A 26,755-nucleotide genomic window follows, 5' to 3' on the forward strand; every position below is an offset into this window, starting at 1 on the left:
ACTTGGATTGCTTTTTCTCTCCACCAGTGTGATGGGACATCTCTGTTTCATGCCTGGACTTCCACAAAGCTTGTCATGTGTGGGTGATGGTCTAAATGAGGCTTCTCCCCTGGCTCCTGGACTGTGGCTGAGGAGGGAATACAGCCAGTCCACAGGCCACTCGAGAGTCCCTGGTAACAAGACTGAGGTCTCTATGCCTATGACCAAACGCATGGGGGATATTCCTCCCAGGTCCCCAGGTGCAAGGAGCTGGATCCTGAAGCTTCCACAGAGGTACTTTTGTGTGTGGGTGGATGCCAAATTGTTGTAGAGGGAGGATTCAAGCAGGGGGCTCTTATTCAGCCATCTTGCTGCTCTCACTCCCCAAAATCACTGTAATGGAATCGAGTGATAGAAAGTTAGTGCATCTACAAAAATTGTAAATTAATTATGCTTTAAATAGGAAATATGCTGGTATCATTAGGACCTAATTCTTATGAAAGACAGGAAATATTCGGGAAATTCAGGCTTAGGAAAAGTTGTTCCACTTCAAATTTTGTGATCAATTTATAAGTCTGGAGATTAAAAAATTTTTTTTACTAATATTTACTGATTTGTTTTTGTTGTAATTCTTATGGAGGGGGGTGGGGTAGGGGGAGGAGGAGGGAGAGAGAGATGATATTAAGTGGCTCCATGCCCAGGGTGGGGACTGACTCCCAGCTCAATCTCACAACCCTGAGATCATGAGCTGAGCTGAAATCATGAGTGGGACGCTTAACCAACTGAGCCTCCAAGGCATTTCCATGTGCTTATGTTCTTAAATGGCTTTTTTTTTTTTTCAGTCCTTTTATTTATTTATTTTTTAAATATGAAATTTATTGTCAAATTGGTTTCCATACAACACCCCAGTGCTCATCCCAACAGGTGCCCTCCTCAATGCCCATCACCCACCCTCCCCTCCCTCCCACCCCCCATCAACCCTCAGTTTGTTCTCAATTTTTAAGAGTCTCTTATGCTTTGGCTCCCTCCCTCTCTAACCTCTTTTTTTTTTTTTCCTTCCCCTCCCCCATGGTCTTCTGTTAAGTTTCTCAGGATCCACATAAGAGTGAAAACATATGGTATCTGTCTTTCTCTGTATGACTTATTTCACTTAGCATAACACTCTCCAGTTCCATCCACGTTGCTACAAAAGGCCAGATTTCATTCTTTCTTGTTGCCACATAGTTTACATGGCTTTTAAAATGCAGTGAAATACTAATACAAGAAATATGTATGATTTTTTTTATTGAGAGATAAACTCTAAAGCTATCTGTCATGATAAGCTAGATGACTATTATTTATCTAGCTAATAGATAGCTGATCATATCTTAATACTTTTCTTTGTACTTTGCACTGTTTTTCAAATTTTAAAATAAATGATAATGCTATGAAGAATTCATTTCTGCAATGAGAGGAGGAGAAAGCATAAGGAGAAGGCAAGTAGCTCAGGAGGCACCCGTGCCCAGCCAAGGAGTGGTGCATGGAGGAGAGGAGGCAGAACCAGAGGGGGCAGTGAGAGACCAGTCACGTGTTTTCCACACCCCAAAGCCCTTCGCTACCCCCAGCAGGACCTGGTGAAATCCTGGGTCTCCTGCCAGGCTCACACTCAGACATCCCGAGTTCACATCATGAAGGGGTTGTTTCTCCAGATGTTCACACTGTATTGTGCGGTGATCATCATGTCAGTGGCAGGAGCACTGAGAGAAAAATCTCAGACTCAGTCTCCTTATTCAGGTAGGTATTCTGGTTGAGCTTCAAAATGAAGAAGGGGTATAAAACAAAAGGAACAAAGGGACTGACTGGCATATATAAAAGCATTGGTTTCTTTTTAAAGCCAGGATATGAGGAAAGTTGAATGTGTACTTCTCAAGTTTGAGGGTCTCCTGATGTTCCAAGTAATGATGTTTTTATGTGTGTTGTGGGGACAGTGGTGGCTACGTGGCATTTTTTTTTTTAAAGAGGATCTTAGCAGTGGAAACCTCCACAGGTTTCAAAACCCAGGTGGAAGGTGCTTAGACTGAGCCACTAGGAGTTTATGACTCCAGTTAGGAGTTCCAAGCATGAGCACCAAATTGGGAATGGGGTACTAATTATTTCTTGAAATATGCCCTTTGTCAAGGGAATTGAGTATTTTAGACCCTTGGGCATGTAGAGGAGAAGTTAAATGTGTGCTTGACCAAGAGAAGTTTGGAATCACTGGGGTAAAAAAATTGAAATCAGCAGAATTGAGGGGGGAGTTGTGGGTCCATAACTGGTGGCAGAGGTTTCTGGGGAGCAGCTAGGTTTGGAGGGCTGTCTCAATGAGACAGGGAAAAGTACAAGACAGTTCTTCCTCTTCTCTGTGATCCATTCCCCTACCCTGCAAATGAGGGCAAGAGACAAGAGGATCTCTTGGGACTCTTTGTTCTGGGAATTGGGTTTCAGGACTCAGGTCCTGTGATGTTAAGTTGCATGCAGATGATTTTATGGTTGCTGGATTTGTTAGGGGTGGGAGCTGGATTTTGACTCCAGGAACAAAAAAGCCCACCCAGATCCCTGGACACAGAGAAGAAGAAGAAAAACCAATGGAGTGAGTCCTGTGGCTTTAAAGGGGTGGATAATAGTGAGAAAAAGTCATCTTCTTGGAGCCACTGCTCATGTGTTCCTTCTCAGTTATAGTAGAACTGAAACCGAGACACTGCCCGAGGCCTCCCAATGACTACGAGTGCGGCAGAAGGTGCAAGTATGCCTGGCAATGCGGTGCGGGCTACGAATGCTGCTATTCTCTCTGTGGTCCTATCTGCATGAACGTCAGAAAACATGGTAGGACCTCAGAAGCACCCCTCTCTTGCCATTTGGTTTTTAAGACCGTGGACTCCCTACTGAGGGGACAGACAGAATGTGTCTTCCTAGTCCTGGTACCCAGTCCAACTTGAGGTACCCCACCCCTTCCTCCCATCCCAAATCCCTGTCCTCCCTCCATTCCAAGCCACTTGCAGGCCTACCTGATTTATCCAAACCCCATAGGTCTGACATTTATGTGTCTTTACTCATTGGGCTTAAAACATCTACAGTGTGCCTGGGTAGCTCATTTGTTTACACATCTAACTTTTAGTCTCATCTCAGGTCTTGATCTCAGGGTCGTGAGTTCAAGACCCACATAGGGCTCTGTGCTGAGCATGAGGCTTGCTTAAAGCAAACAAGCAAACAAAAAACATCTTGAGAGAAGCGTGGTGTGCGAATATCCTAAATCACAGAAAATATGCCTACCACCAGAGTTTGGGAGGATCTGTTATACTTAAAGAAATGTTTTTCGCCAGACCGTGTGGCCACTGAATACCTACCCATTCTCTCTTCCAGAGGCTGACACTGAGGACTATACACCCGTCACCACCACCACCACGCCAGCGTTTACTTTTTCCATGACCACCAGCCTGACTGGTTAATAAATGGATATGGGGCATCAGAATAATACTACTTGATGTCCAGTGGGACCATCATCTTGTCCCAACTGGAAAGTAGGGGGAGGGAGGAAGAGGGGTCCCAGGGCAATGTCTCCTACCTGACAGCCCTCTTCCGTGAACCATTATATTATCAATCTCAATTCCTTGACAAATAAACTGTGGAAGTAATTCAGAAGCTCTGTCTCTTCTTCTATAATCCCAGGACCATTCACTGTCTCCACCTTTCCCTAAGCCCCCAAACCCTGTCTCCCAGTGCATTTCCCTGATTTCTCAACGTTTGGAAGTTTGTTCTTCTTAGCCAAGACTCCTGGACTCTCTTGGTTCACTGACTAACATACCTGGGGAAAACTGCTTATGTGTGGGATGTTCTTATGGTTACAGGAAACCCCATCTCTCTGGGTTCCCCATACCTTGGTGCAGCCTTTCTTTTCTTATTTCTGGCCTGTGATTCTAGCAGGTTCCCACAAGTGGCCTTCCTTTTAACTAATCCAGGGAAGTACAATCTTCCTTAAAGGTGGCAGCACCCATGGTCTGCAATTGGAAAGAAATGCCATTGACCTCTCCAAGCTGTCCTCTCAGACAATGCCTCTTTTGTTATCATTATTTACTCAGTCACTTGGAATCTGGAGGAATTTTTTCAAATATAAATACTCCTAGAAAGAATAGGCAAGCTTTAGAGGGTTATAGAGCCTACACTGTGCTCAGGCTGTGGCAAGGGCCACTCCTCATGAGTGCAGGTGTGGCTAACTCTATCTTTTGGCAGATAGTCCAAAGAAGGGTCAAGTCTTATGATCCAAGCAAACAGAAACCAGGATGGGAAAAGGCAAGAAGGGATGAATGAGACAGTGCCTTAAGTTATAAATATAGAGGGGTTGCTACATGTCCGTGTCATGGTATCATTTTTCTGGAAGAAGAGATGCTTGGTCCTTGAGGGATAGAGAGGAATTGGGATAGCTCAGAAGGAAAGTTAGTTTTCCTCCATGATGGAATTAAATACAGACTGGGGGAAAAAGAATGAGAACTTGAAGGAAATAAAAGGCTGATATCCTACCTTCTACTGTCCCAACACCAACAGATGAAGTTGCAGACAAGGTTGGATTATCAATTTGGTATTAAGCTCTATGACCCTCGCATATTCTAATTTGCCAACTTTTCCTTTTGGGTCCCTGTTGTTATACCCACAAAACCTACAGAGCACAAGTATTGTTTGCTAAAATTAACAAAGGAAAACGAACAGGCACAGACAGGTGGCTGAAACTACCATAGTCCACTCAGCAGGTTATTACAAATAGATATGTAGACTTCATTGTCTAAAAGCCCCTGTGCCAATTTCCTGAAATACATACAAGTTAAGGGCCAGAGATATACTTAAATAGGGGTTCTAGTAGGGAATAGGGTTGGGAGGGGTGCTTTGCAGAAAGAGTATTAGCTGAGATGGATGAAGGAGGACAGGTCTGTAGTTTTCTTCTGGACTAGCAGGGGGTGATTGCCTTAGGACAAAACCAGTGAACTGTTTCCTGCTAAGAAATTAGCATAAAAAAGAGGTTGAGAAAAACTCTGGAACCACCAAGCAATAGGACACTCTTAACCTGCAGGTGCATTAAGGAACATGATGAGCTTTTGCTTGTGGGTGTCTCACTTCAAAGCCCGGAGCTAACCTACTCTGAAAGCAGAAGTGGGAGGTGATTTGTATCTAAAATGTTGCTGGACAATCCTCAAGGAATCGTATTTTGCTTTCCTGGAAGGATCTCAAGGTCCCAAGTAAACTGGTCTGCCATTGCCAGAAGCATTATGGACCAAGAGACAATTTGAACATACTTCCCAGTAACTTATAGAATAGGAAGAAAAAACAAAACAAAACACAGCAAACCCAGTAACGATCTAAAAGATTTGAACAACACAAATAATAAGTGACTAATGTCTATCAAAAAGAATTCAGAATTACTGTGGAACATACATTCTTAACAAGAGCAAATGGAACATTTTTTTTTTTTTAAATTCTCAACAAATGTCAAGAAATTGAAATCAAACTGACCACGGTGGAATTAAGCTAGAAATAAATAAAGTAAAATGGCTAGAAAGATTTTACATATGATTAAAAATTAAGCAAAGCAATTCTGAGGGATCATGGGTCAAAATGAAATCATGATAGAAAATAGAAAATATTTTGAACCAAAAATGAAAATATGACATTTCAAAACATATGCATACAGAGGGATGTTCACCAAATGACAACATACGAGACCCCAGCCTCTGTCCCACAACAAAGATCAACAATTACACAGGTGTAATTGGGCAAGCTCTGGAGTCCACATAGAAACTTCAGCAAAATGGAACATACATCTGAGAATAATTGCATACGAAGAGAAGAAAGGGCAGCTACATTCGCCTGCATCATCCCATCCCTGCATGCTCCATGCCAAAGGGAAGTCTCCCATTAAAGTCCCCTCACCATGGAAGGAGAGAGCAGGGTGGGTCAGTGCCCCACCAGCTTTCTGGGGTATCACACAAAGGGTGGGCTTCTGTTTCACCCCACACAGACCAACTAAGCTGAAACATATAGAGACAACTACTAACAGGAAATAAAAACAGTAGCAGCCACACAGTGGCATTGATTGTGGCAAACAGTGACCTGCTCTAATGTACAGCATGTTGATTATAGTCAATAATAGTGTAGTGCATATTTACAAGCTGCTGAGTCAATCTTACATGTTCATCACAAGCTTTTTGAGTCTATAGGCTTGTGTCTTCCAACATACTTGGAAATTTCAAGTCACTATTTCCTCAAATGTTTTTTCAGGCTTGTACCGTTCTCTTCTCTCTCCATGACTGTGACAGATGTCAGGACTTTGGTTATTTTCCCTGAGGCTCTGTGTATCTTTTTTAAGCATATTTTTTGTTGCTGTTGTTCAAATTAGATAATTTCCATGGATCAGTCTTCAAGGTCACTGCTCCTCTTTCTGTCATGTGCATTCTGATATCAAGCCCATCCAGTGAGTGTTTAATTTCAGTTGTTATGTTCTTACCAAATTTCCTTTTCCTTCTTCTTTATGTCTTCTGTTTCTTTGCCAAGACATTCTATTTTTCCATCGGTTTCAAGGGTGTTCATGATAACTTGCTTCAGAATTGTTATATGGGCACCTGGGTGGCTCAGTTGGTTAAGCATCCAACTCCGGCTCAGGTCATGACCTCACAGTTTGTGAGTTCGAGCCCTGTGTCAGGCTCTGTGTTAACAGCTCACAGCCTGGAGCCTGCTTCAGGTTCTGTGTGTCCTTCTCTGTGCCCCTCCCCAGCTCACACTCTGTCTCTCTGTCTCTCTCTCTCTCTCTCACAAAAATAAATATTAAAAAAAAGAATTGTTATAATAGTTGCTTTAACATCTTTGAAAGATAATTCCAACATTTATTTCATCTCAAAACTGGAGTCTGTTGGTAGCTTTTTGCCATAGGTTGATATTTTGCCATAGGAGTTGATGTTTTCCTTTTCCTTCATAGGCTACATAATTTTGGATTATATCCTGGACATTATGAAACTTACAAGACTCTAGGTCTTGCTTACACCGAATGGAGAAGGTTGATATTGTGTTTTGAAAAGTAGTTTAAATGATTAGGTTCAGGCTGAAAAGTTCAATCTGTCTTGGGTGGGTTGTGTTCCAATGTCAGTTTAGCTTTTCAAAGCCTCTGTTTGCAGTTCATTTAGTGCCTCCTTGCATATGCACCACCAAGTGACTAGTCTGGGACCTAGGTCATGGTGTATCTGTTAGTTCATTTCTCGATGCATGTCAGCATGCACAGCTTGGAGGTGAACCCAGGAATAAATAAACAACTGTATGTGTTTGCTTTCTCAACTCCTTCCCTTGGTGATCTCCCCAGTGCCTTCTGTTTCCCCAAGTCTCCAAACAACTTAGGCTTTGTTTACCCTGCATTGCCAGGCCCTTCTGCAACTTCAGCTCCATACCCAGAGCCAAGTGGCGGAGAACAAACCAAAGAGAGAAAAGAGAAACAAGGACAACAGGGGTCCACCGACTCTCTTAGAAATACAGTTGACCCCCTGGATGGCTCGGTCAGTGAAGGGTCCGACTTTGGCTCAGGTCATGATATCATCGCTCTTGGGTTCAAGCCCTACATCGGGCTCTGTGTTGACAGCTCAGAACCTGGAGCCTGCTACAGATTCTGTGTCTCCCCCTCTCTCTACCCCACCACCACTTGTGCTCTGTCTCTCAAAAATGAATAAACGTGAAAAAATAAAAAATAAAAAAAAGAATTACAGCTGACCCAACGGAGGAAGATTTCACTTCTCTCAGAGTTTTGGCTCCTTCCAATCTTATTCCAGCTGCTGCCCATCACTACTATAGATTTTGTTAGGGACTGGGAAGCAGAAGAATTTAAGAGGAACCTGGCTGGCTCAGTTGGTAGAAAGTATGACTCTTGATCTTGAGGTTGTGAGTTCAAGCCCCATGTCGGGTGTAGAGATTACTTAAAAATAAAATCTAAAAAAAAAAAAAAATCACCAGAATATTGAAAAAGTACCAAGTAGAATATCTAGAAATACAACATATACCTGAAGTAAAAAGCAAAAAGAAAGAGATTGTTTGACTCACTGAGGATTACTCAAGAGTAGCACCAGAAGCATAGAGAGAGTAGAAATAAATTTTTAGGGGTGCTTGGGTGACTCAGTTGGTTAAGTGTCTGACTTCAGCTCAGGTCATGATCTCACAGTTTGTGAGTTCAAGGCCCGTGTTGGGCTCTGTGGGCTCAGTACCTGGAGTCTGCTTCGTATTCTGTGTCTCCCTCTCTCTCTCTGCCCCTCCCTTGCTCATACTCTGTCTCTCTCTCTCAAAAACAAATAAACATAAAAAAAATTTTTTCAACATGCTGGCTTAAAGCAATTAATCTAGTTCTGAATACCCAGTGGAAGCTTCTTTTTATTTAAAAAAAATCTGTAAGCTTTTATTGAGGTACATTGATGTGTAAAAATTGTGTATATTGAAGGTGGGTATAATAAATTTTGATATAGGTACATATTGTGAAATGATCAACATAATCAAGCTAGTTAGCATATTTATCACCTCAAATAGTCACCCCCCCCCCTTTTTATGTGTGGTGAGAACACTTAAGGCCTACTCTCTTAGAAAATTTCAAGTACACAACACAGTATTATTAATTATAGTCACTATGCTATCCATTGGATCCCCAGAACTTACCCATCTTTCAACAGAAGGCTTGTCCCCTTAGACATCCCCTAGTCTCTGGCAACCACTATTCTACTCTCTGCTATTATGACTTCCACTTTTTGAGATCTTGCAGTAGTTGCCTTTCTGTGTCTGGCTTCTTTCACTTAGCATAATATCCTCCAGATTCATCCATGTTGTTGCAAATGGCAGGATTTTTTTTTAAGGCTGAATAATATTCATGTATATCACATTTTCTTTATCCATTCATCTATCCATGGACACTTAGATGGTTTCCATATCTTGGCTATTGTGAATAATGGTACAGTGAACATGGGGTGCAGATATCTCTTCAATATTGCTTTCATTTCCTTTGAATATAGTATACCCAGAAGTGGGATTGCTTGATCATATAGTAGTTTTGTTTCTTATTTTTTTGAGGAACCTCCAGACTGTTTTCCACAGTGGCTGCACCAATTTAAATTTCCACCGAACACACCCAAGACTCCTCATTCTCCACATCCTTGCCAACACTTGTTATCTTATGACTTTTGGATGATAGGCATTCTAAGAAGACATGAGGTGATATCTCATTGTAGTTTTGGTGTTTACTTCCCTGATGATTAGTGGTGTTGACATCTTTTCATATATGGTTGGTAATTTGTATGTTTTCTTTTGAGAAAAGTCCACTCAAGTCCTTTGTTCATTTATTAATCAGGTTATTTGTTTTCTTGTTATTGAATTGTTTGACAAACACACAAAACCAATTTGCAAATACAGAATCTGCAAATAATAAGGATAGATAATAGAAAACTCAAAATAAGATTGTAGAAATGAACCCACATGTCATTAAATCCCATAAATATCAATTAATAGGTAAAGATTGTAGATTTTTAAATGTAGATTTTTTAAATGTAGATTTACACTGTTTCAAAAATGAAACACAAGTGCATGGAAAGGTTGAAGCAAACTAAGGGGGAAAAGTTGAGGCAAATGCAAACAAAAAAAAGAGATGGTATAGTTAGATTGATATCAGGAAATACAGAACTGTAAGAGGAGTTTATTCTCAGGATAGAGGAGGAGTCACTGTATAATGATAAAAGATTCCATTCACCAGGAATGTTTGTATTTACCTAAATCAGTAGAATCAAGATCTATTAAACAAACACCGATGCAATTACAGACATAAATTGAGAAATCTTTGTAGTGAGAGCCCTCCACACACCGTTCCGAATTATTGACAGTCAAAGAGACAAAAAATTACAAAGATTTAAGATATTTAAACAACACACTGTGGAGACAGGCAGTGCTCTGCATGCCACACTTAGCGAGATTCAGTATCAGAATGTAGATCACTGGATAGGAGTTATGTAGAAGATCACATCTTTGGAGGAAGCATCCGCTTACTCTGCCCAAGCGTGGGACAAGGTGTATGAAGGAGATCCATGGAGCTAATTGTCCTCCTCAAGGTCTGCCAAGTGACTGAGGCAAAAGGCACATTGTCGGTTGAGTAGCCAAGCAGGAGACATGCCGTGCCATTGAGAGGAGGAAGATGTGAGGAAGGAGCTCTCAGCCATGGAAGTGGGACCTGAGGCTGGGTGTACTCCCGGCATGGGTTGGGAGTAGGGGGAGCAGTAGGGGGTTATGGGATGTAATAGAATCATAGTGAGGCCTTACCTGTAGTTTCTGAAAATGGTAACCTGGAAATTCAACTGTTCCCCTAGCTCCTGACCACCTGTAGACCTTTCAGTTGCAAAACGCTCCTCCATTCACTGCAAAGAGCAACCTCTGCCATGTGGGGAAGCTGGGCAAAGAGGTAGGTTCAATGATGGGGTTCTGGGGAAGCTTCTGACTACCCAGGCTCAAGAAATGAGAAGCCCACTGGGTTTGGAACATTGTCAAAGGGACAGCTGGGAAATAGGAATAATATCTCCACCATCGTTTTAAATGACTTAGAATCTTATGATCCCAGAAATTCAAGCAAATTACTTTAATCTCTTAAAATTTCTCACAATTGTACCACTACGCATGTATTAGAATGACTAAAATAAAACATTTACAATCTTAAATGCTAGCAAGTAAGTGAGGCAAGTGGAGCTCTCCTGTACTACCAGTGGAAATGCAAGATGGCACAGCCACTTTGGAAAACATTTTGGTGGTTTCTTGAACTATATACTTATCACATAACCTAACAATCCTACTCCCTGGTACTTACCCAAGAGAAATGGCAATTTATGTTCATACAAAAACCTGTATGAAACTGTTTGTAGGGAGTTAATTCATAATCACCACAAACTGGAAACAACCCAAGTGCGTGTTAACTAGTGAATGGATAAACAACCCGTGGTACCTCCATATGATGAAACATAACTCAGCAATAAGAAGGTCCAGACAACACACAACAACATGAGGGAATCTCAAATGCATTATGAAAACATGTTGTGAACGTTAATATTTTAAACACTGCAACATAACTTTTATTTTATTTTAATTTTTTTAATGTTTATTTATTTTTGAGACAGAGAGAGAGAGAGAGAGAGAGCATGAACGGGGGCGGGGCAGAGAGACAGGGAGACACAGAATGGGAAGCAGGCTCCAGGCTCTGAGCCTTCAGCCCAGAGCCCGAGGTGGGGCTCGAACTCACGGACCGCGAGATCGTGACCTGAGCTGAAGTCGGACGCTTAACCGACTGAGCCACCCAGGCGCCCCTGCAACATAACTTTTAAAACAAATCCTTTGGAGCCAAAATACCATCCTAATTTGATACTCACAATCATCCACTTAAGTATATGGGGGAGGGGCGCCTGGGTGGCTCAGTCGGTTAAACGGCTGACTTCGGCTCAGGTCATGATCTTGCGGTCCGTGGGTTCGAGCCCCGCGTCGGGCTCCGTGCTGGCATCTCAGAGCTTGGAGCCTGTTTTGGATTCTGTGTCTCCCTCTCTCTGACCCTCCCCTGTTCATGCTCTCCCTGTCTCATAAATAAATAAAACATTAAAAAATTAAAAAAAAATATATATATATATATGGGGAGGGGAAGGGAAATAAAAGCTAGAGAGAGAGGGAGCCAAACTATAAGAGACTCTCAAAAACTGAGAATAAACTGAGGATTGATGGGGGGTGGGAGGGAGGGGAAAGTGGGTGATGGGTATTGAGGAGGGCACCTTTTGGGATGAGCACTGGGTGTTGTATGGAAACCAATTTGACAATAAATTTCATATCAAATATATATATATAATCTCCTGAAATCATTGTTGTACTATATGATAACTAATTTGGATGTAAATTAAAAAAAATAAAATTTAAAAAATTTAAAAAACAAAGAGGAAAAAATATGGAAAGCATTTCTTTAAGAGTTGGACATTTCAAAACACTTCTCCTTCTCGTAGAACTCATATTTCCATTCTTATTGCCCCACAGACTCACAATCTAATGCAATATAATCTTATGCTCAAAAGCCTTTTAATCACGACCTTTTCATACTGCTATGCCATAAACACATGTATATAGATTAAAATGTAAAGTTTTCAATTCCTGGGACCATAAGACTCTAGGAATAAAGTGTTTTCTTATGGACTGATTTTTCATTCCATTTGTTACTTCGATAACATTATAATAGTGACCATATAAGTAAATACATTGAAATTATCGATTGGCAAAATTTTATTGATAAACAAAATTCTATAGGTAATGCATCTCTTGGTGATATGTAAGTGCATGGGAACAAAAGGAGTTTTGTTATAGGTATGTCACGTGGTTCTTCAAACTTCCAGATCATTGCCCCCCAATCATGTAATATTCTATAATAAAAAACTATTTTTAATCATCTAATCTAAATATTCATATAAGCTTACTTAAATCTCCTTTCTATGTTTACAAGGCATAGAACTGGAAACCTTATACTTGAAAAGAATTTGTTTCCTAGGAATTAGGATACTGATCACAAATCACACGTGACTTTCTCAATTTCTGGAAAGTTTACCAAAAAGGCTTTACCAGTATTTACCAAATGATCAATAATGTTATTAATTAGACCTGTTACTCTTTTATGTAGACATATTGTTTAATCTGATACACTGTAAGCACTGGAAAGTTTGAATACTACTAGCTTTGATAGACCTTCCATAATATATACTTTATAAAATGCTTTTATCTTATTGCATGCTTTAAATACATTTTAAAGTTGGGGGAAGCAGCTAGTGGCTCAGTTAAGCATCCCACTCTTGATTCTGTCTCAGGCCATGGTCTCGTGGGATTGAGCCCCACGTCAGGCTCCAAGCTATAAGTGCAGAGCCTATCTGAGATTCTCTCTGTCTCCTCTCTTTTCACCCCACCCCTGGCCCTCTCTCTCTCTCACTCTCTCTGTCTCTTAAAATAAACAAATAAGCATTAAAAAAAATTTGTGCCACAGATTTAACTCACTTTATTTATGGAAAATGTTAAACAAATCAACTAATTGGCAAAGTGAGTCCTCAATCGGCCAAATCAGGCCACTTTCTCCCACAATACAGCTGACTTCATTTTTCAATTGAAATTAATGTTTTCATACACATCCCTGTGGATATGTGCCATCACTCTTGGGATTTCTAACTCTAGAAGAGGGAGCTAAAGGCACAGTGACATACTATGACTTTGTCACCTGAGTGAAACAGGGTACTGACCAACCTCTTCGTATTTCCTACCCACACATTTTTGCTTTGCTCTTTGGGAAGCGTCCTCAGGAAAATGCGCTCTCAAAGTGTTCCTTTGTTTGCAACTCAGTTTTTACACTTTGGACACATGCAAGAGATAGGTGAGAAATATGGTCCCTACCCCTCCTTTTTTGGAAGCAGCACGGGGCTTTGTGCGAGACAGAAAAGGAGAAGGGCAGACTGCAGGCTCTTTCTCAGGCAGACCAACTTCAGGAAGAAGTAAATGCGGAATTTGAGAAGCAGGACATCATGTCCTTAAATCTGTCCGTGCCTGTGTACCCTCTGGAAAACCTTCCTGTGCCCTCAGGGGTACGTGTGCGCCAGCATGATCAGGACTGACTGAGTTGAATCTCGTCATTTTCACATGGGTAGACTGACCTAAGAGTAGCCCCAAATGGCATGGCTTCAAAGTCTCTTCATTCCTGGTTCATTGCTGTTCCTACAGCACCCTAGTGCCCATGCCTCCGACATCTGTCCTCTTGCCTAGGGCCACTGGGCAAGTCCCCCACACGCATTTGCTCATTCCCCATAGGACCCATGTTTTGTAGTCTCTTGCCCAAACAGATCCTCCTCAAATCAAAATGAATCCACTGTTTTAAAGTTGTTTAAAGATTTAGCAAATAACAATATAAGCTGACCAACTAAAGTTGAATGATAAACACCAAATAATTTTTAGTATAACGATGGTCCTTGCATTTCATGGGATATACTTCAATGAAAAATTCTAACCGGATGTGCTGTATTATATTTGGCAACCTTTGGTCTGCATCTCACCCTGCACCCCCACCCTGGGAGCTCTGATTCCTACTAACTGACTACAGGCTAATCTACCCAATGAATTCCCAAGACTGGGTTAACAGGTATAAAACTTCACACCAAAAGGGTGATTTGATTACAAGAATTTAAGGCACCCTAGGGCCTTGGCTAATCTTTTGGGGGAATAAAAGCAATGATATACACAGTCTTACAGGACACTTAAAAGCTGAAAAGGTAATAACTTTTTTTTTCATTCAGTGAATTATTTTTTTATTGACTAAAATATATTAAGCACTATATGCCAGTCACCATGCTTTCCACATACTTCAATTTGTTCTAATGTGTATGAAGTAGTTGTGTTACTATTTCCTTTAAAGAAAACCAAGGCTTGGGGGCGCATGGCTGGTTTGGTCAGCAGAATGAGCGACTCTTGATTTCAGGCTTGTGAGTTCAAGCCCAGCATTGGGTGAGACTTAAAAATAAAATCAAGAAAGAAAGAAAGAAAGAAAGAAAGAAAGAAAGAAAGGGAGGGAGGGAGGGAGGGAGGGAGGGAGGAAGGAAGGAAGGAAGGGAGGAAGAAAGAAAAAGAAAAGTAAAACTGAGGCTCAGTGAGGTTCAGTGGCTGAGCCAAGGCCACATAGCTGGCAAGCGGGGGATCCACAATGTGAACTCAGGTCCAACCTCAAGCACTGCTTTTGACCATTCCATACCACTCAGGAGTAATCTCACACAATCTCATCTAATTCTCACAGTGACAACAAAGCTGCCAGGTAGGTGTATCATTCCATTTCCTAGATGAGGAAACTGAGGATCCGCATACAGCTACACCTGTAAGTTACCAAGCCAGGACCAAAAACCAGTTGTCACTGAGTTTGGGGCCATAATTGCCATTCCGAACAGTCCAGGCATTGCTGTAACATTCAGAGAGGATACAGGATTAGAATTCTGGTGGCGGGGGTGGGAAACGATGAATTGCTACAAGTCTTTCCTCTTAGGCAGCCACGTAATATGGTTCAGGAGATCTGGAAAAGACTCCTGGCAAGGTCTGAAGTTCCACCAATAATATAGGTGCATTCTGGGCATAATGACGTTCTCTGTCTCTCTCTTTCTCTCTTCCTGTCTGCCTCCCTCCTCTCTTGCTGTTTTCAAATTGAATTTATGTATTTATTAATTTAATTTCTTTAAGTTTATTTATTCATTTTCAGAGAGACAGAGAAAGAGTGAGCACCCACGAGTTGGGGAGGGGCAGAGAGGCGGGGAGAGAGAGAGAATCCCAAGCAGGATTCTCTCCGCAGACAGCAGGGGACCAATCTCACAAACAGTGAAATCAGGACCTGAGCCAAAATCAAGAGTCAGATGCTCAACCAACTGAGCCAGACAAGTGCCCCTCAAAACGCATTTTAGTTTGAGAGGTAACAGTGTATGGCCTTATCAGTTCTTCACATCACAAAATGAAACAGTACATAAGGACCAGGAAGAGACATATGGAAATGGGATTGAGTGAGTGGGGGAGGGTCGTCTATTTATGAGGTGCTCTAGGAGTATCAGAAGCTAGGCTTGGATAACAACAGAAAGGAAATGAGGGATCCTTTGATTAACCCTCGGTCATCTGGGACTTTCTTGCTCCTGGACCCTATGGAACATGTCAAGGCCCTCCTGAAAGTCTCCTACCATCAGTTTCTTGCCATCAGTGGAGCAAGAAAAAGGTGTTCTCTCATGTCTGGGGTTGCCCTGGGAATGACAGTGGGCAGACCAGCCCTGCAACTGTTCCAGACAAATCCCTGTGATCACTGATATGTGACCTCTCATGTAGGAGTAACACAATGGGCGAGGGTCCCGGTGGGACATGGACCAGTGCCGGGACAGAGTGTGGGGCCAACAGGAGGGTCCTGGGCTTGAAGGGCCTGCCGTACTCTCCACGTGACCTCAGACAACCCCCTTCCCCACCGTGTATCTTGATTTCCTCATCTGTGAACTGAGGGAAGTGTGGACCATCTGCATGGTTCTCAGCACACCCTCTGTATCTCTGTCTGGCTTGTGCCTAATCCCCACGCCTCCTGTCACCCCACACAGGCACCTTCCTGTCCACAGTTCAGTCTTCTCCCCAAGGAATGTAGTGTTCCTGCTGCTTCTCTCTCTCTCTTTGGAGGAGACATCTTCATCGCCAATGAAAAGAGTCAAAGGTGGGTTGAGGGAAGCTACGGCTGCCCCTTCTTCAGGAGGCCTTCCTGGGACTGAGGGTCAGACAGCAGGCAAGGACTCATGTCCAATGAAGGAACTTCTACTGTGGCTTCAGAGGACTAGCCCTGCTCATCCACCCTGGGACCTTTGAATCCTTCCCTGACTGGAGCCCCCAAATTATTTCCTTAACTTTGCCTCATTTGTATCTTTTCCAAGTTAATTTTTTGGAGGTGAATCAGACACTGGGGAGGACCTGAGGTCAGAGGACAGTGAGGAGGAGGTGGCACAAGAGGAAGAGACACATGGGCGGAGGTCGGGAGCTGTCTTGGAAGTGGTGGCCAAGAGGGGAAACCATGGGACTTGGAGAGAGATTAAGAGGAGGAACTGACCCGAGTCCATGTCTGACAGGATGCTGGGGTGACAGAGAGGGAGGAGTGAATCTCAGGGTTCTCTTGATAGCCTGGGGGCATATTGATGCCAATATAAAGATGGGAGCAGAGAGAAGGAGGCACTGCTAAGGCATAGGGAGATGCTAGTTCAGTTTTGTACATGTGGGAAAAGAGGTCTTATGAGATGCCCAGGTGTATGTTGCCAGGTGGTTGGATATGTGTCTTAGCTGGGAAGTGGGGATAGGTCAGGAGGGAGGCATAGGAGCCACAGACAGCATCGTGGGAATGGATGTGGTCTGTGGGAAGTATGTGTCAAGTAATGACAGCAGAGAGCAAGACCCAAACTTTGGGGAGCATTCCCAGTAGCTGCAGAGGAATCCCCAGCTTGTGTGCTTCAGGGGAGACCACATGGACAAGCTAAGTGGCTAGAGAAGTCTGGCTGGGAGGGAGGAGGATTCTAAGTGGGAGCTGAAGCTGACAGAGGGGGAAGGAGCTAAAGTGTAGAACCCAAAAAAGGATTAAATGCCCCCAGAAGCAGGAGAGAGGTGGGCCTGGGTAAAGTCAACACTAGTGAGGAGACATTTGTCTTTATAATTCCAAGATTTCTGTGCCTTTTTACCTCTTTGGATGTGTCCCTCTTTGATTTGCTTTGCTCTCGCTGTGCCCAAACCTCGAACAGGGATTCCCAAGTAGTAGCCTACATCATGATGCCTAACTGCTTCGGTGTCACCAGTGGCACTTTTAAAAAGTTGAGTCCCTTGGTTTCACTTTCTTGAGATTCTGATTCAGGACATGGTCTATAGTTTCTAAAAGATGCACAGGTGTTTTCAATACACAACTCGACATTAGGAACCATACACTCAGCCTCAGGGCATCCTTGGAGGGTGCATGAAGGGTGGTATGAAGGCTAAGAAATGTAACTGGAAAGTACTAACAATTTCAATTCATCCTTCATCCACTATATTTTCTCATCTGACCTCATATTTTTTAACCTAAGAAAGTAAGAGGGTGATACTAATGATAAATATGGTCTTTCCAATGCTAAACTTCTATAATTCCAAGTCAGTGGTATCCAAAAGGATCATGCTTCTCCAGTAGATCTCACTGGAGGGATGCTCAGTTTAGAGCCTCATTGCCCCCGGCACAGGGTAGTAGCTATCTCTGGCTGTGTAACACACTACCTGTAGTTCAGAAGTCTGGTGTGGTGCGTCTGGCTCAGGTTCTGTCTCTGTTCAGGTTGTCACCAGGCTGACATCCAGGTGTCAGCCAAAGCTGCAGTTTCCATCTGGGACCCAGGGTCCTCGTCCATGCTTACTAGCTGTAGCAGTTGCACTATTGAGGTTGCTTCCAGAGGCCACCCTTAGTCCAGGGCAATTAGCTTCTTCCATCCTCAAAGCTACTAATAGCATGTTAGATTCCTCTCACCCTTCGAATCTCTCTTACCTCTTCTCTGTTAATCAGGGGAAAACCCCTCCTTTTTAAAGGACTCGACAGCTTCGGTCTGGCCCACTCAGATAATCTCTGTATTTTTAGGTCAATTAACTTGGGACTTTGCTCCCATCTATGAAATTTCTCCACAGCAGTACCTAAATTCATGTTTAATTCAATAACCAGAGGATGGGAATCTGGGGGGTGCAACTTTAAGATTCTGCCTCCTACCGGGACGGATATGAGGCAGCCATGTTTAACCCTACAAAGGGAGGAAGCAATCCCATATCTGCCACGCTGTTCCCATGTGCCAGGTACTGTGATGAGTACATTACAGACATCATCTTCCTTAATTCTTATAAGCAGACTGTAAGGAAGAGATTGAAATTCTCATTTTATAGGTGGAAAGCTTAGGACTCAGAAGGAAGACTTTTTTCTCCAAGATAACTTAGCTAGTCATGTTGGAGTCAGGCTCCCACGCCAGGTCTGTCTTATAGTGCTCCTCTCGCTGCACCATTCCTGCCCACTTTAAAGATAACTGTGAAGTTACATAGTGGAACTCAGGTTGTTCTCGAGCTCACAAGGAGTCAGGGGCCCAAATTGGATATCGCGACCACAATATTCCTATTTCCATGATATTTACACCACTCCTCACTAATTTCCCTGTCAACTGAGATACTGGAGGCAGAGGGATTAGACATTAAAATATTAAGTTTTAAGAGGAGAGAGGAGTTCCCAAACTTAAAGTAAGGCTCCTGGTCCCTATTTAACTCCCTGCTGTAGAATCTGAGATGCTTCCCTTCCCTTTCCTTCTTCCAGGAAACACAGTTTCCTGATTCAGATCAATCTAAATGAGCTACAAGTGGTGAGAGGCAGACCCAGCCCATAAGATAAGCCAAGCAAGCACTGAGGATGGAAGGTAGAGGAGAGGGCTGAGGGAATGTCACTATTCCCCTTTGCCATGGGGGGGGGGGGCGGGGAGAGCTGAAACTCTCAAGGGATGTGAATGTGGACATTGTTCTCTTGCAGAGAAACCAGGAGTGTGCCCCCATGAGAGGATCACCTGTGAAACGAAAGTTCCAGATTGGTGCCAAACTGATGGGCACTGCGTGGAACAGATGAAGTGCTGCTCATTTGCCTGTGGGAAGAAGTGCATGGATCCACTCCAAGGTAGTGGCACCAAGGCTGAGGGCACAGGTGCCTTTTGAGGTGTCTTACTTCCTGCCCCGTCTAGAACTTGCTGAATGATTCCCTTGAATGGTAGGACAAAGAGGCCAGGGCTCATGATTTTCTCTTTTTCTAATTATATTCCAACCCTCAAGTACAAACAATGAGTCTAAGCATGGTGGATGGCAACTGGATAATATTGATGTTAGTCTTCTTGGTTCAACATTCAAGCATTCACAAATAACTAATACTTGTCGTACGCTTCCTATGTGTCAAGAGGCTATTGTTGCCACTGTGGTAAATGTAAACCCCAGTCAGCTTAGATGCTGGTCTTATTTTTGGACTCTTTGGCCTTCAAAGAGGTTTTCTGGTAACTCAAAGTATAGAGCATCTCATAAGAGGAAATTGTGCATTATAGATATAGATATCCATTTATTCACTCAAAAAATATCTACTGTTAGTGTCCTTTGGCCAAAGACCACCAGGAACACATGTATTTGAACAAGTTGGATTTACTACTCATTGCAGTGAGGGAGAATGTTCACCATAGACAACCTGAGAGATCTCAGTAAGAAGCTGTTGGAAAGAATCTACTATGGGATTGAGGCTTTGACTGAGTAATTTGCAGGGGTGGATTTGGTCTATATGGGGTGTTGTCAGAAAGTGGGGCAATTTTATGATTATCTCATGTGATCTTATCTACAGAGAAGGGAGGCTAGACTGAGGATAAAGCCATAATGTAGAGAAACATAAATCACTCATAGATGTTGGGTATTCTGTGGCTTTCACAAGTACTGTTTTTGGTCTCCCTTTATCATGGTCCCAGAGTGACCTTGTTTGATGTAGCTGTCTGGTGAGCTGGTTAATATCTGACAGGGGCACACCATGGCTCAGCTGTGAGCTCTGATCAATTTCCAAACATGAGAGATTGGTTTTTTTTTTCCTTCTTGATGTTTCATTCTATCTATGTGCCAGGCACTTTGTTAGGCACTTTGGATATAGTCATTGAACAAGTCTTGTCCTCCCAAAGCTCAGGCAGTAGAGAAGAAAGATCAGCTCCAAAGCACCTCATATGCTTTTCACTATGACTTTTGAAAGGTGTGAATGATGCTCAGAGATTCGATGCAACATAGAGTATTTGTAGTAGAGCTAGGCTAGAAATTTTATTGATGATGGTCTCCTAATCACTTGGATCTAATACCAAGAACTGCACAAAGGTGAGGGCCTGAACTCTTCTTTGTTTTTGCTACCCTTTATGTTCTTCCCTCTTTGTTTCCTGCCCTCAGAACCCTGCATGCTACCCTCAGAGCAAGGAAACTGTAACAGTAATATCATGCACTGGTATTTTGACAATAAACATCACCTCTGCAAACCCTTTACCTATGGAGGCTGCTATGGGAATGCTAACAACTTCATCAGCAAGGAACACTGCATGATGGCTTGCACATTAATTGGTAAGACTTATATGCCTGGCCATCTGAGGGCCTAGTGTAACTGGAAATAGTACATCAGAATATTCATATGCTCAGGCTTTAAGGTTAAAATGTTTTGTTCAACTCTTAGCTCAATCATTCACTGAACAGGTGGTCTTGGGTCAGTTTCCTGTTTCCATGAGCTTCAATTTTCTTGTCTACAAAATGGAGGGTCATGATAGTATTGACCTGATGGAGTTGTTGTGCCGGGAAACTGAGATAGTGCACATACCTGTTGAGTGTTACCTATGTACTTACTCAAAAATGAAACATAAGCAGGTCATCTCTGGTTTCCCAAGAAGTAGGGATAGAGCATGGAGTAGGTGAAGAATAGGGTGGAGTGAAGAACAGGGTGGAGTGAAGGAGTGGATTAAATCCTTACTATAATGACCATTAGCAGTAATGTTGGGAGACAGTGTCTTACAGAGCTTAAGTGACAAATGATGTAGATAAAAATCCCCCTTTTCCCACTTACTGCAAATTTCTTCACCTGTTAGAGTTTCAGTTCCCTCCCCCATAATACTGGAATAACAAAAGTCATTGCTGAGTTGTTGGTATGATTATATGTGATCAGGACACAAATATTTGACATGATGGCTGTTCAGTAGTGTCGGTTTGCTAAATGGTAATAATTGAGGTGGTGGCCGTTGATGTTCAAAATGCACAGCACTGTGTGACTTTACAAAGCAGCACTAGAACTTTGACCTCAGATTCTGCAATGCAGGCTGAAATGTATACCATCACCTCCATTTTACAGACAAGAAAACAGAGAGGTAAATTTAGTTGCCCAAGGATTCACAGTGGGTCAGGGATAGATCTGAAATTTTAATTCTATAGGCCTAGTGAGCCTGAATGGCCAAGGCAACCTTGTGGCCTGACCCTTTGTGGGAGGCTGTAAAGAATTATGGCACTATAAACTAGACCTTGGCTCTCAGAAACCAGAAGAAGAGGCCAGGGAAATTGGTTTGAGCTGGTTTGGGGGAAATTTATGTTTAGACCTCAGAAAGAACCTAACAATAGTTTTGAGAGTCAAACACACCATGGTCTGTTAGAATCTGACCTGAGGAGGAAGAAGAAGAAGGACGAGGAGGAGAAGGAAAAAGGGGAGAAGGGGGAGAAGAAGAAGAAGAAGAAGAAGGAGAAAGAGAAGAAAGAGGAGGAGGAGGAAGATAAGCAGTAGGAGGAAGAAGAGGAAGAGGGAGGAGAAGGAGAACAGGAAGAGGAAGAAGAGGTAGAAAGAGAAGGAAAGACAAGAAGAAGGTGGAGGGGAAGAAGAAAGGAAGCACCTCCTACCCTCATAGAATTTGCAATCAGATAAGGACAACAGAAAACATGAACAAAATTCTAAATAATTCATTTCAATACCATCTCTACCCTAGTGACTCACACAGTTGTATCTCCAGCCTGAATCTGACTCCCAAACTCCAACTGCTTTGTCTTCTCCTCCATCAGGATCTCAAAAACATCTCACACTTCATTTGTTTAAGAACCACTCATCTTTGCTCTCCCATCTCAAACCTGCTCTGTCCATACTTCTCTCCAGCTTGGTTGAAAAAACAAAACAAAACAAAACAAAACAAAACAAAACAAAACAAAACAAAACAAACTTCTAAGTAACCCTTGATGAATCAGCATTGCGCTTTCTCAATCCACATCCATTGCATTAGGAAATCATTTTAGATCTACCTTGAAAATAGATCCAGAATCTGACCACTTCTTACCACATCAACAGCTGCCACCCTGGTCTGGGGAGTCATCTTCTCACCTGGGGCTTCAAACACCCAGCCTTACTCTCTTTCTACCACATCCCATGAGATGGTGAGACATTACATTCCTTCACAGCCTACCAGAGGTCATCAGGGTAGAGTGAACCAAGTGACAGAAAGAGATACTAGTTTGGAGGGGAAGGGAAAGCTGTTTAAAACAGTGAGATGGGCTGGAGTTTGAGAGAACTCACATCTGCTCTTGTTTTAGTCAAGAAAGGACATTGCCCACTCTTCCCTTTCAAGAACCGTATGGAGTGTTCATCTCTGTGTAAGAGTGACATCGATTGCCCCCAAAGTGACAAATGTTGTGAATCCATGTGTGGCTTTGTTTGTGCCACGGCCTGGACAGGTGAGGACTGGGGGTATACCTCCCAAAGTCTCCGGGGCATATGCTAAGGATGTCATGTTGGCCCATGGAATAGGAGATACCCCTTCAGTTGACCTTAGGGGTCTCTTGGGAACTTTTCCTTTTTTAATGCCCAATCACTGCTCTTGTGTTGTTGTGCTGATCTCAGGAAACTTATTTGCTAGGCTTCAAAGACAATCATGCATAGTATCACTCCCTATTTCTCCCCATGAGAACTTATTTATTCTAAGTCTCATCTTCAATGGCTGACAGGTGACAGTACCCACTTATTTGTACAAAAAAAAAATGATAACCATTAGGTACATTCCTAATAAGCCCTTATGTCTGCACAGAACTTCAGAGCATATAGAGCATATCCACATCCTGTAGGTATGCTGGAGTAATGATTGGCAGCAAAATGTTGTTGGGGCAGAAGTGAACTCTGTAGTTTCTGAGGTTAGGTCTCACTCCTTCATGTAGTGCTGAGTTAGTATAGTCTTGTCCCAGAGATTGTTAGTGTTTTGAGGTACAGCACAGTATGGTGGAAGAAATCCAAGTCCTTTCAACTGACTTCAACTCTTCTACTCATTTTCATTATGGCCGTAGACAACTCATTTTCCCTACACGATCCTCAATTTGTACAGTTTATATTTAAAAAGGAAGTTCTGGGTGCTCTCCCATATTCCTTTTATCTCTGGTAATCTGGGATCAGATAACCCAAATAAATCCATTAGCTCTCTGAGGGCCAGCAGGAATCCTATCAGACTTTGTAACTCAGAGATGTCAAGCCTTTTTGATACTCCTCAAATTATTAGCCATAGAAAGTTGATACTCTGCCTTGTACAATCTATTGTTACTCTAGGGGGAAGGGTAAGAGACTTCATCAGAAGAAAGCCCTGTTTAGGGTTCCCCAAATCTCCCAACTTTGTCTCAAACTATAATCAAGTATTTCAAGATCAAGTGTCTTATTTTATCCCATAAAGCCAAATCAGGTTTCTGCCCACACAAGCCTGTGGTGTGTTCCACATTTGATAGACCCAAGTGCCTTCAGGATAATGATTGCCCAGTGTCACAGAAGTGCTGTTCACATTGTGGACTGAAGTGCCTGGAACCTCAAAAATGAATCGTAAGTGGCAACCTTGCCAAGCTGTCTTAAGAAGTTAACAATATTTTATTCCATTGATCTATGTGTCTGTTTTTGTGCCAGTACCATACTGTCTTGATGATTACAGCTTTGTAATACAGCTTGAAGTCTGGAACTGCGATGCCTCCAGCTTTGGTTTTCTTCAATAATACTTTGGATATTTGGGGTCTTGTTCCATACAAATTTTAGAATTGTTTGTTCTACCTCTGTGAAGAATGCTGATGTCATTTTGATAGAGATTGCATTGAATATGTTGATTGCTTTGGGTAGTATTGACAATTTAATAATATTTGTTCTTCCAACTCAAGAGCATGGAATGTTTTCCTATTTATTTTGCATCTTCAATTTCTTTCATAAGCTTTCTAGTTTTTCATGTATAGATCTTTTACCTCTTAGGTTTATTCCTAGGTATTTTATGGGTTTTGGTGCAACTGTAAATGGGATTGATTCCTAGATTTCTCTTTCTGCTGCTTCATTATTGGTGTATATAAATGCAACTGATTTTTGTGTGTTGATTTTATATCCTACAACTTTGCTGAATTCATGTAATCAGTTCTAGCAGTTTTTTGGTGGAGTCTTTTGGGTTTTCCATGTAGAGTATCATGTTGTCTGTGAAAAATGAAGGTTTGACTTCCTCCTTGCTAATTTGGATGCCTTTTGTTTCTTTTTGTTGTTTGATTGCTGAGGCTAGGACTTCCAACACTATGTTGAATAACAGTGGTGGGAATGGACATCCTCGTCATGTTCCTGACCTTAGGGGCAAGCTCTCCCTTTTCCCCCATTGAGGGTGATATTAGCTGTGGGTCTTTCATTTATGGCCTTTATGATCTTGATGTATGTTCCTTCTATCCCTACTTTCTTGAGGGTTTTTATCAAGAAAGGATGCTCTATCTTGTCAAATGCTTTTTCTGTATCTATTGAGAGGATCATGTAGTCCTTATCCTTTCTTTTATTAATGTGATGTATCACATTGATTGATTTGTGGATACTGCACCAGCCCTGAATCCCAGGAATAAATCCCACTTTATTGTGGTGAATAATTCTTTTAATGTATTATTGGACCTGGTTTGGTAATATCTTGTTGGGAATTTTTGCGTCCAGAAATGGACCCACAAATATCTGGCCAACTAACCTTTGACAAAACAGGAAAGAATATCCAATGGAAAAAAGACAGTCTCTTCAGCAAATGGTGTTGGGACAACTGGACAGACGTGCAGAAGAATGAACCTGGACCACTTTCTTATACCATACACAAAAATAAACTCAAATGGATGAAAGACCTAAATTTAAGACAGGAAACCATCAAAATCCTAGAGGAGAACACAGGCAGCAAATTCTTTGACCTCAGCCGCAGCAACTTCTTACTTGAAATGTCTTCAGAGGCAAGGGAAACAAAAGCAAAAATGAACTATTGGTGTGCCTCATCAAGATAAAAAGCTTCTGCACAGTGAAGGAAACAATCAGCAAAACTATAAGGCAACTGACAGAATGGGAGAAGATATTTGCAAAAGACATATTAGGTAAAGGGTTAGTATCCAAAATCTATAAAGAAATTACCAAACTCAACACCCCTCCCCCCAAAAAACAAATAATCCAGTTAAGACATGGGCAGAAAACATGAGTAGACACTTTTCCAAACAAGACATTCAGGGGCACTTGGGTGGCTTGGTCGGTTGAGCGTCCGACTTCGGCTCAGGTTATGATCTCACAGCTCTTGAGTTCGAGTCCCGCGTCAGGCTCTGTGCTGACAGCTCAGAGCCTGGAGCCTGCTTCTGCTTCTGTGTCTCCCTCTCTCTCTGCCCCTAACCCACTTGCATTCTGTCTCTGACTCTCTCAAAAATAAATCAACGTTAAAAAAATTTTTAAGAAGACATTCAAATGGCTAACAGACACATAAAAAGATGCTCAACATCACTCATCACCAGAGAAATACAAATCAAAACCACAATGAGATGCCACCTCACACCAGTCAGAATGGCTAACATTAACATCTCAGAAAACAACCAATGTTGGTGAGAATGTTAAGAAAGGGGAACTCTTTTGCACTGCTGATGGGAATGCAAACTGGTGCAGCCACTCTGGAAAATAATATGGGGGTTCCTCAAAAAGTTAAAAATAGAACTACCCTACAACCTAACAATTGCACTGCTAGGTATTTATCCAAAGGATACAAAAGTGCTGATTCTAAGGAGCACATGCACCCTAATGTTTATAGCAGCACTATCAACAATAGCCAAATTATGAAAAGAGCCCAAATGTCCACCAACTGATGAATGGATAAAGAAGATGTGGTATACATAGATACACATACAAGTGGTGTGTGTACACACACACACACTGTAATATTACTTGGTGATCAAAAAGAATGAAATCTTGCCATTTTCAACAATGTGATGGAACTAGAGTGTATTAATCTAAGTGAAATAAGTCAGAAAAAGATATCATATGATTTCACTCATATGTGGAATTTAAGAAACAAAAGGGATGAACATAGAGGAAGGGAAGCAAAAATAAGATTAAAAAAAAGAGAGGGGAAACAAACCATAAGAGACTCTTAAATACAGAAAACAAACTGAGGGTTGCTGGAGGGATGTTGGGTAGGCGGATGGGCTAAATGGGTGATGGGCTTTAAGGAGAGCACTTGCTGGGATGAGCTCTGGGTGTTACATGTAAGTGATGAATCACTAAATTCTATTCATGAAATCATTATTAGACTACATGTTAACTAACTTGGACTTAAATAAAAAAATAAAAACAAATAAATAAATGAGGTTGGATTAAAATATG

The 26,755-nt window shown here is 42.1% G+C and overlaps 2 protein-coding genes across 3 annotated transcripts; both read left to right on the forward strand.

The window, feature by feature from the left end:
* The first annotated feature begins 1,429 nt into the window (after positions 1-1,429).
* LOC123579631 (protein WFDC11-like) lies at positions 1,430-3,633 on the forward strand. The gene is made up of 3 exons (XM_045443761.1): positions 1,430-1,752; positions 2,671-2,820; positions 3,358-3,633. The coding sequence occupies exons 1-3, from the start codon at positions 1,647-1,649 to the stop codon at positions 3,441-3,443; spliced, it is 342 nt and encodes a 113-aa protein (XP_045299717.1). The 5' UTR covers positions 1,430-1,646; the 3' UTR covers positions 3,444-3,633.
* A 6,042-nt stretch (positions 3,634-9,675) lies between these two features.
* Positions 9,676-24,058, forward strand: WFDC8 (WAP four-disulfide core domain 8). 2 transcript variants are annotated; one of them, XM_045444448.1, is made up of 6 exons: positions 9,676-10,447; positions 16,149-16,258; positions 19,103-19,243; positions 20,527-20,694; positions 22,687-22,827; positions 23,808-24,058. In XM_045444448.1, exons 1-6 carry the CDS (start codon positions 10,425-10,427, stop codon positions 23,945-23,947), a joined length of 723 nt encoding a protein of 240 aa, XP_045300404.1. In that variant the 5' UTR covers positions 9,676-10,424; the 3' UTR covers positions 23,948-24,058. The 2 variants fall into 2 exon arrangements, with proteins under 2 accessions (XP_045300404.1, XP_045300403.1); XM_045444447.1 differs by lacking the exon at positions 9,676-10,447 and having other exon boundaries at positions 15,556-16,258.
* The last annotated feature ends 2,697 nt before the right edge of the window (positions 24,059-26,755 follow it).

The sequence above is a fragment of the Leopardus geoffroyi genome, chromosome A3 (assembly GCF_018350155.1).
Source record: "Leopardus geoffroyi isolate Oge1 chromosome A3, O.geoffroyi_Oge1_pat1.0, whole genome shotgun sequence".
NCBI classification, from domain to species: domain Eukaryota; kingdom Metazoa; phylum Chordata; class Mammalia; order Carnivora; family Felidae; genus Leopardus; species Leopardus geoffroyi.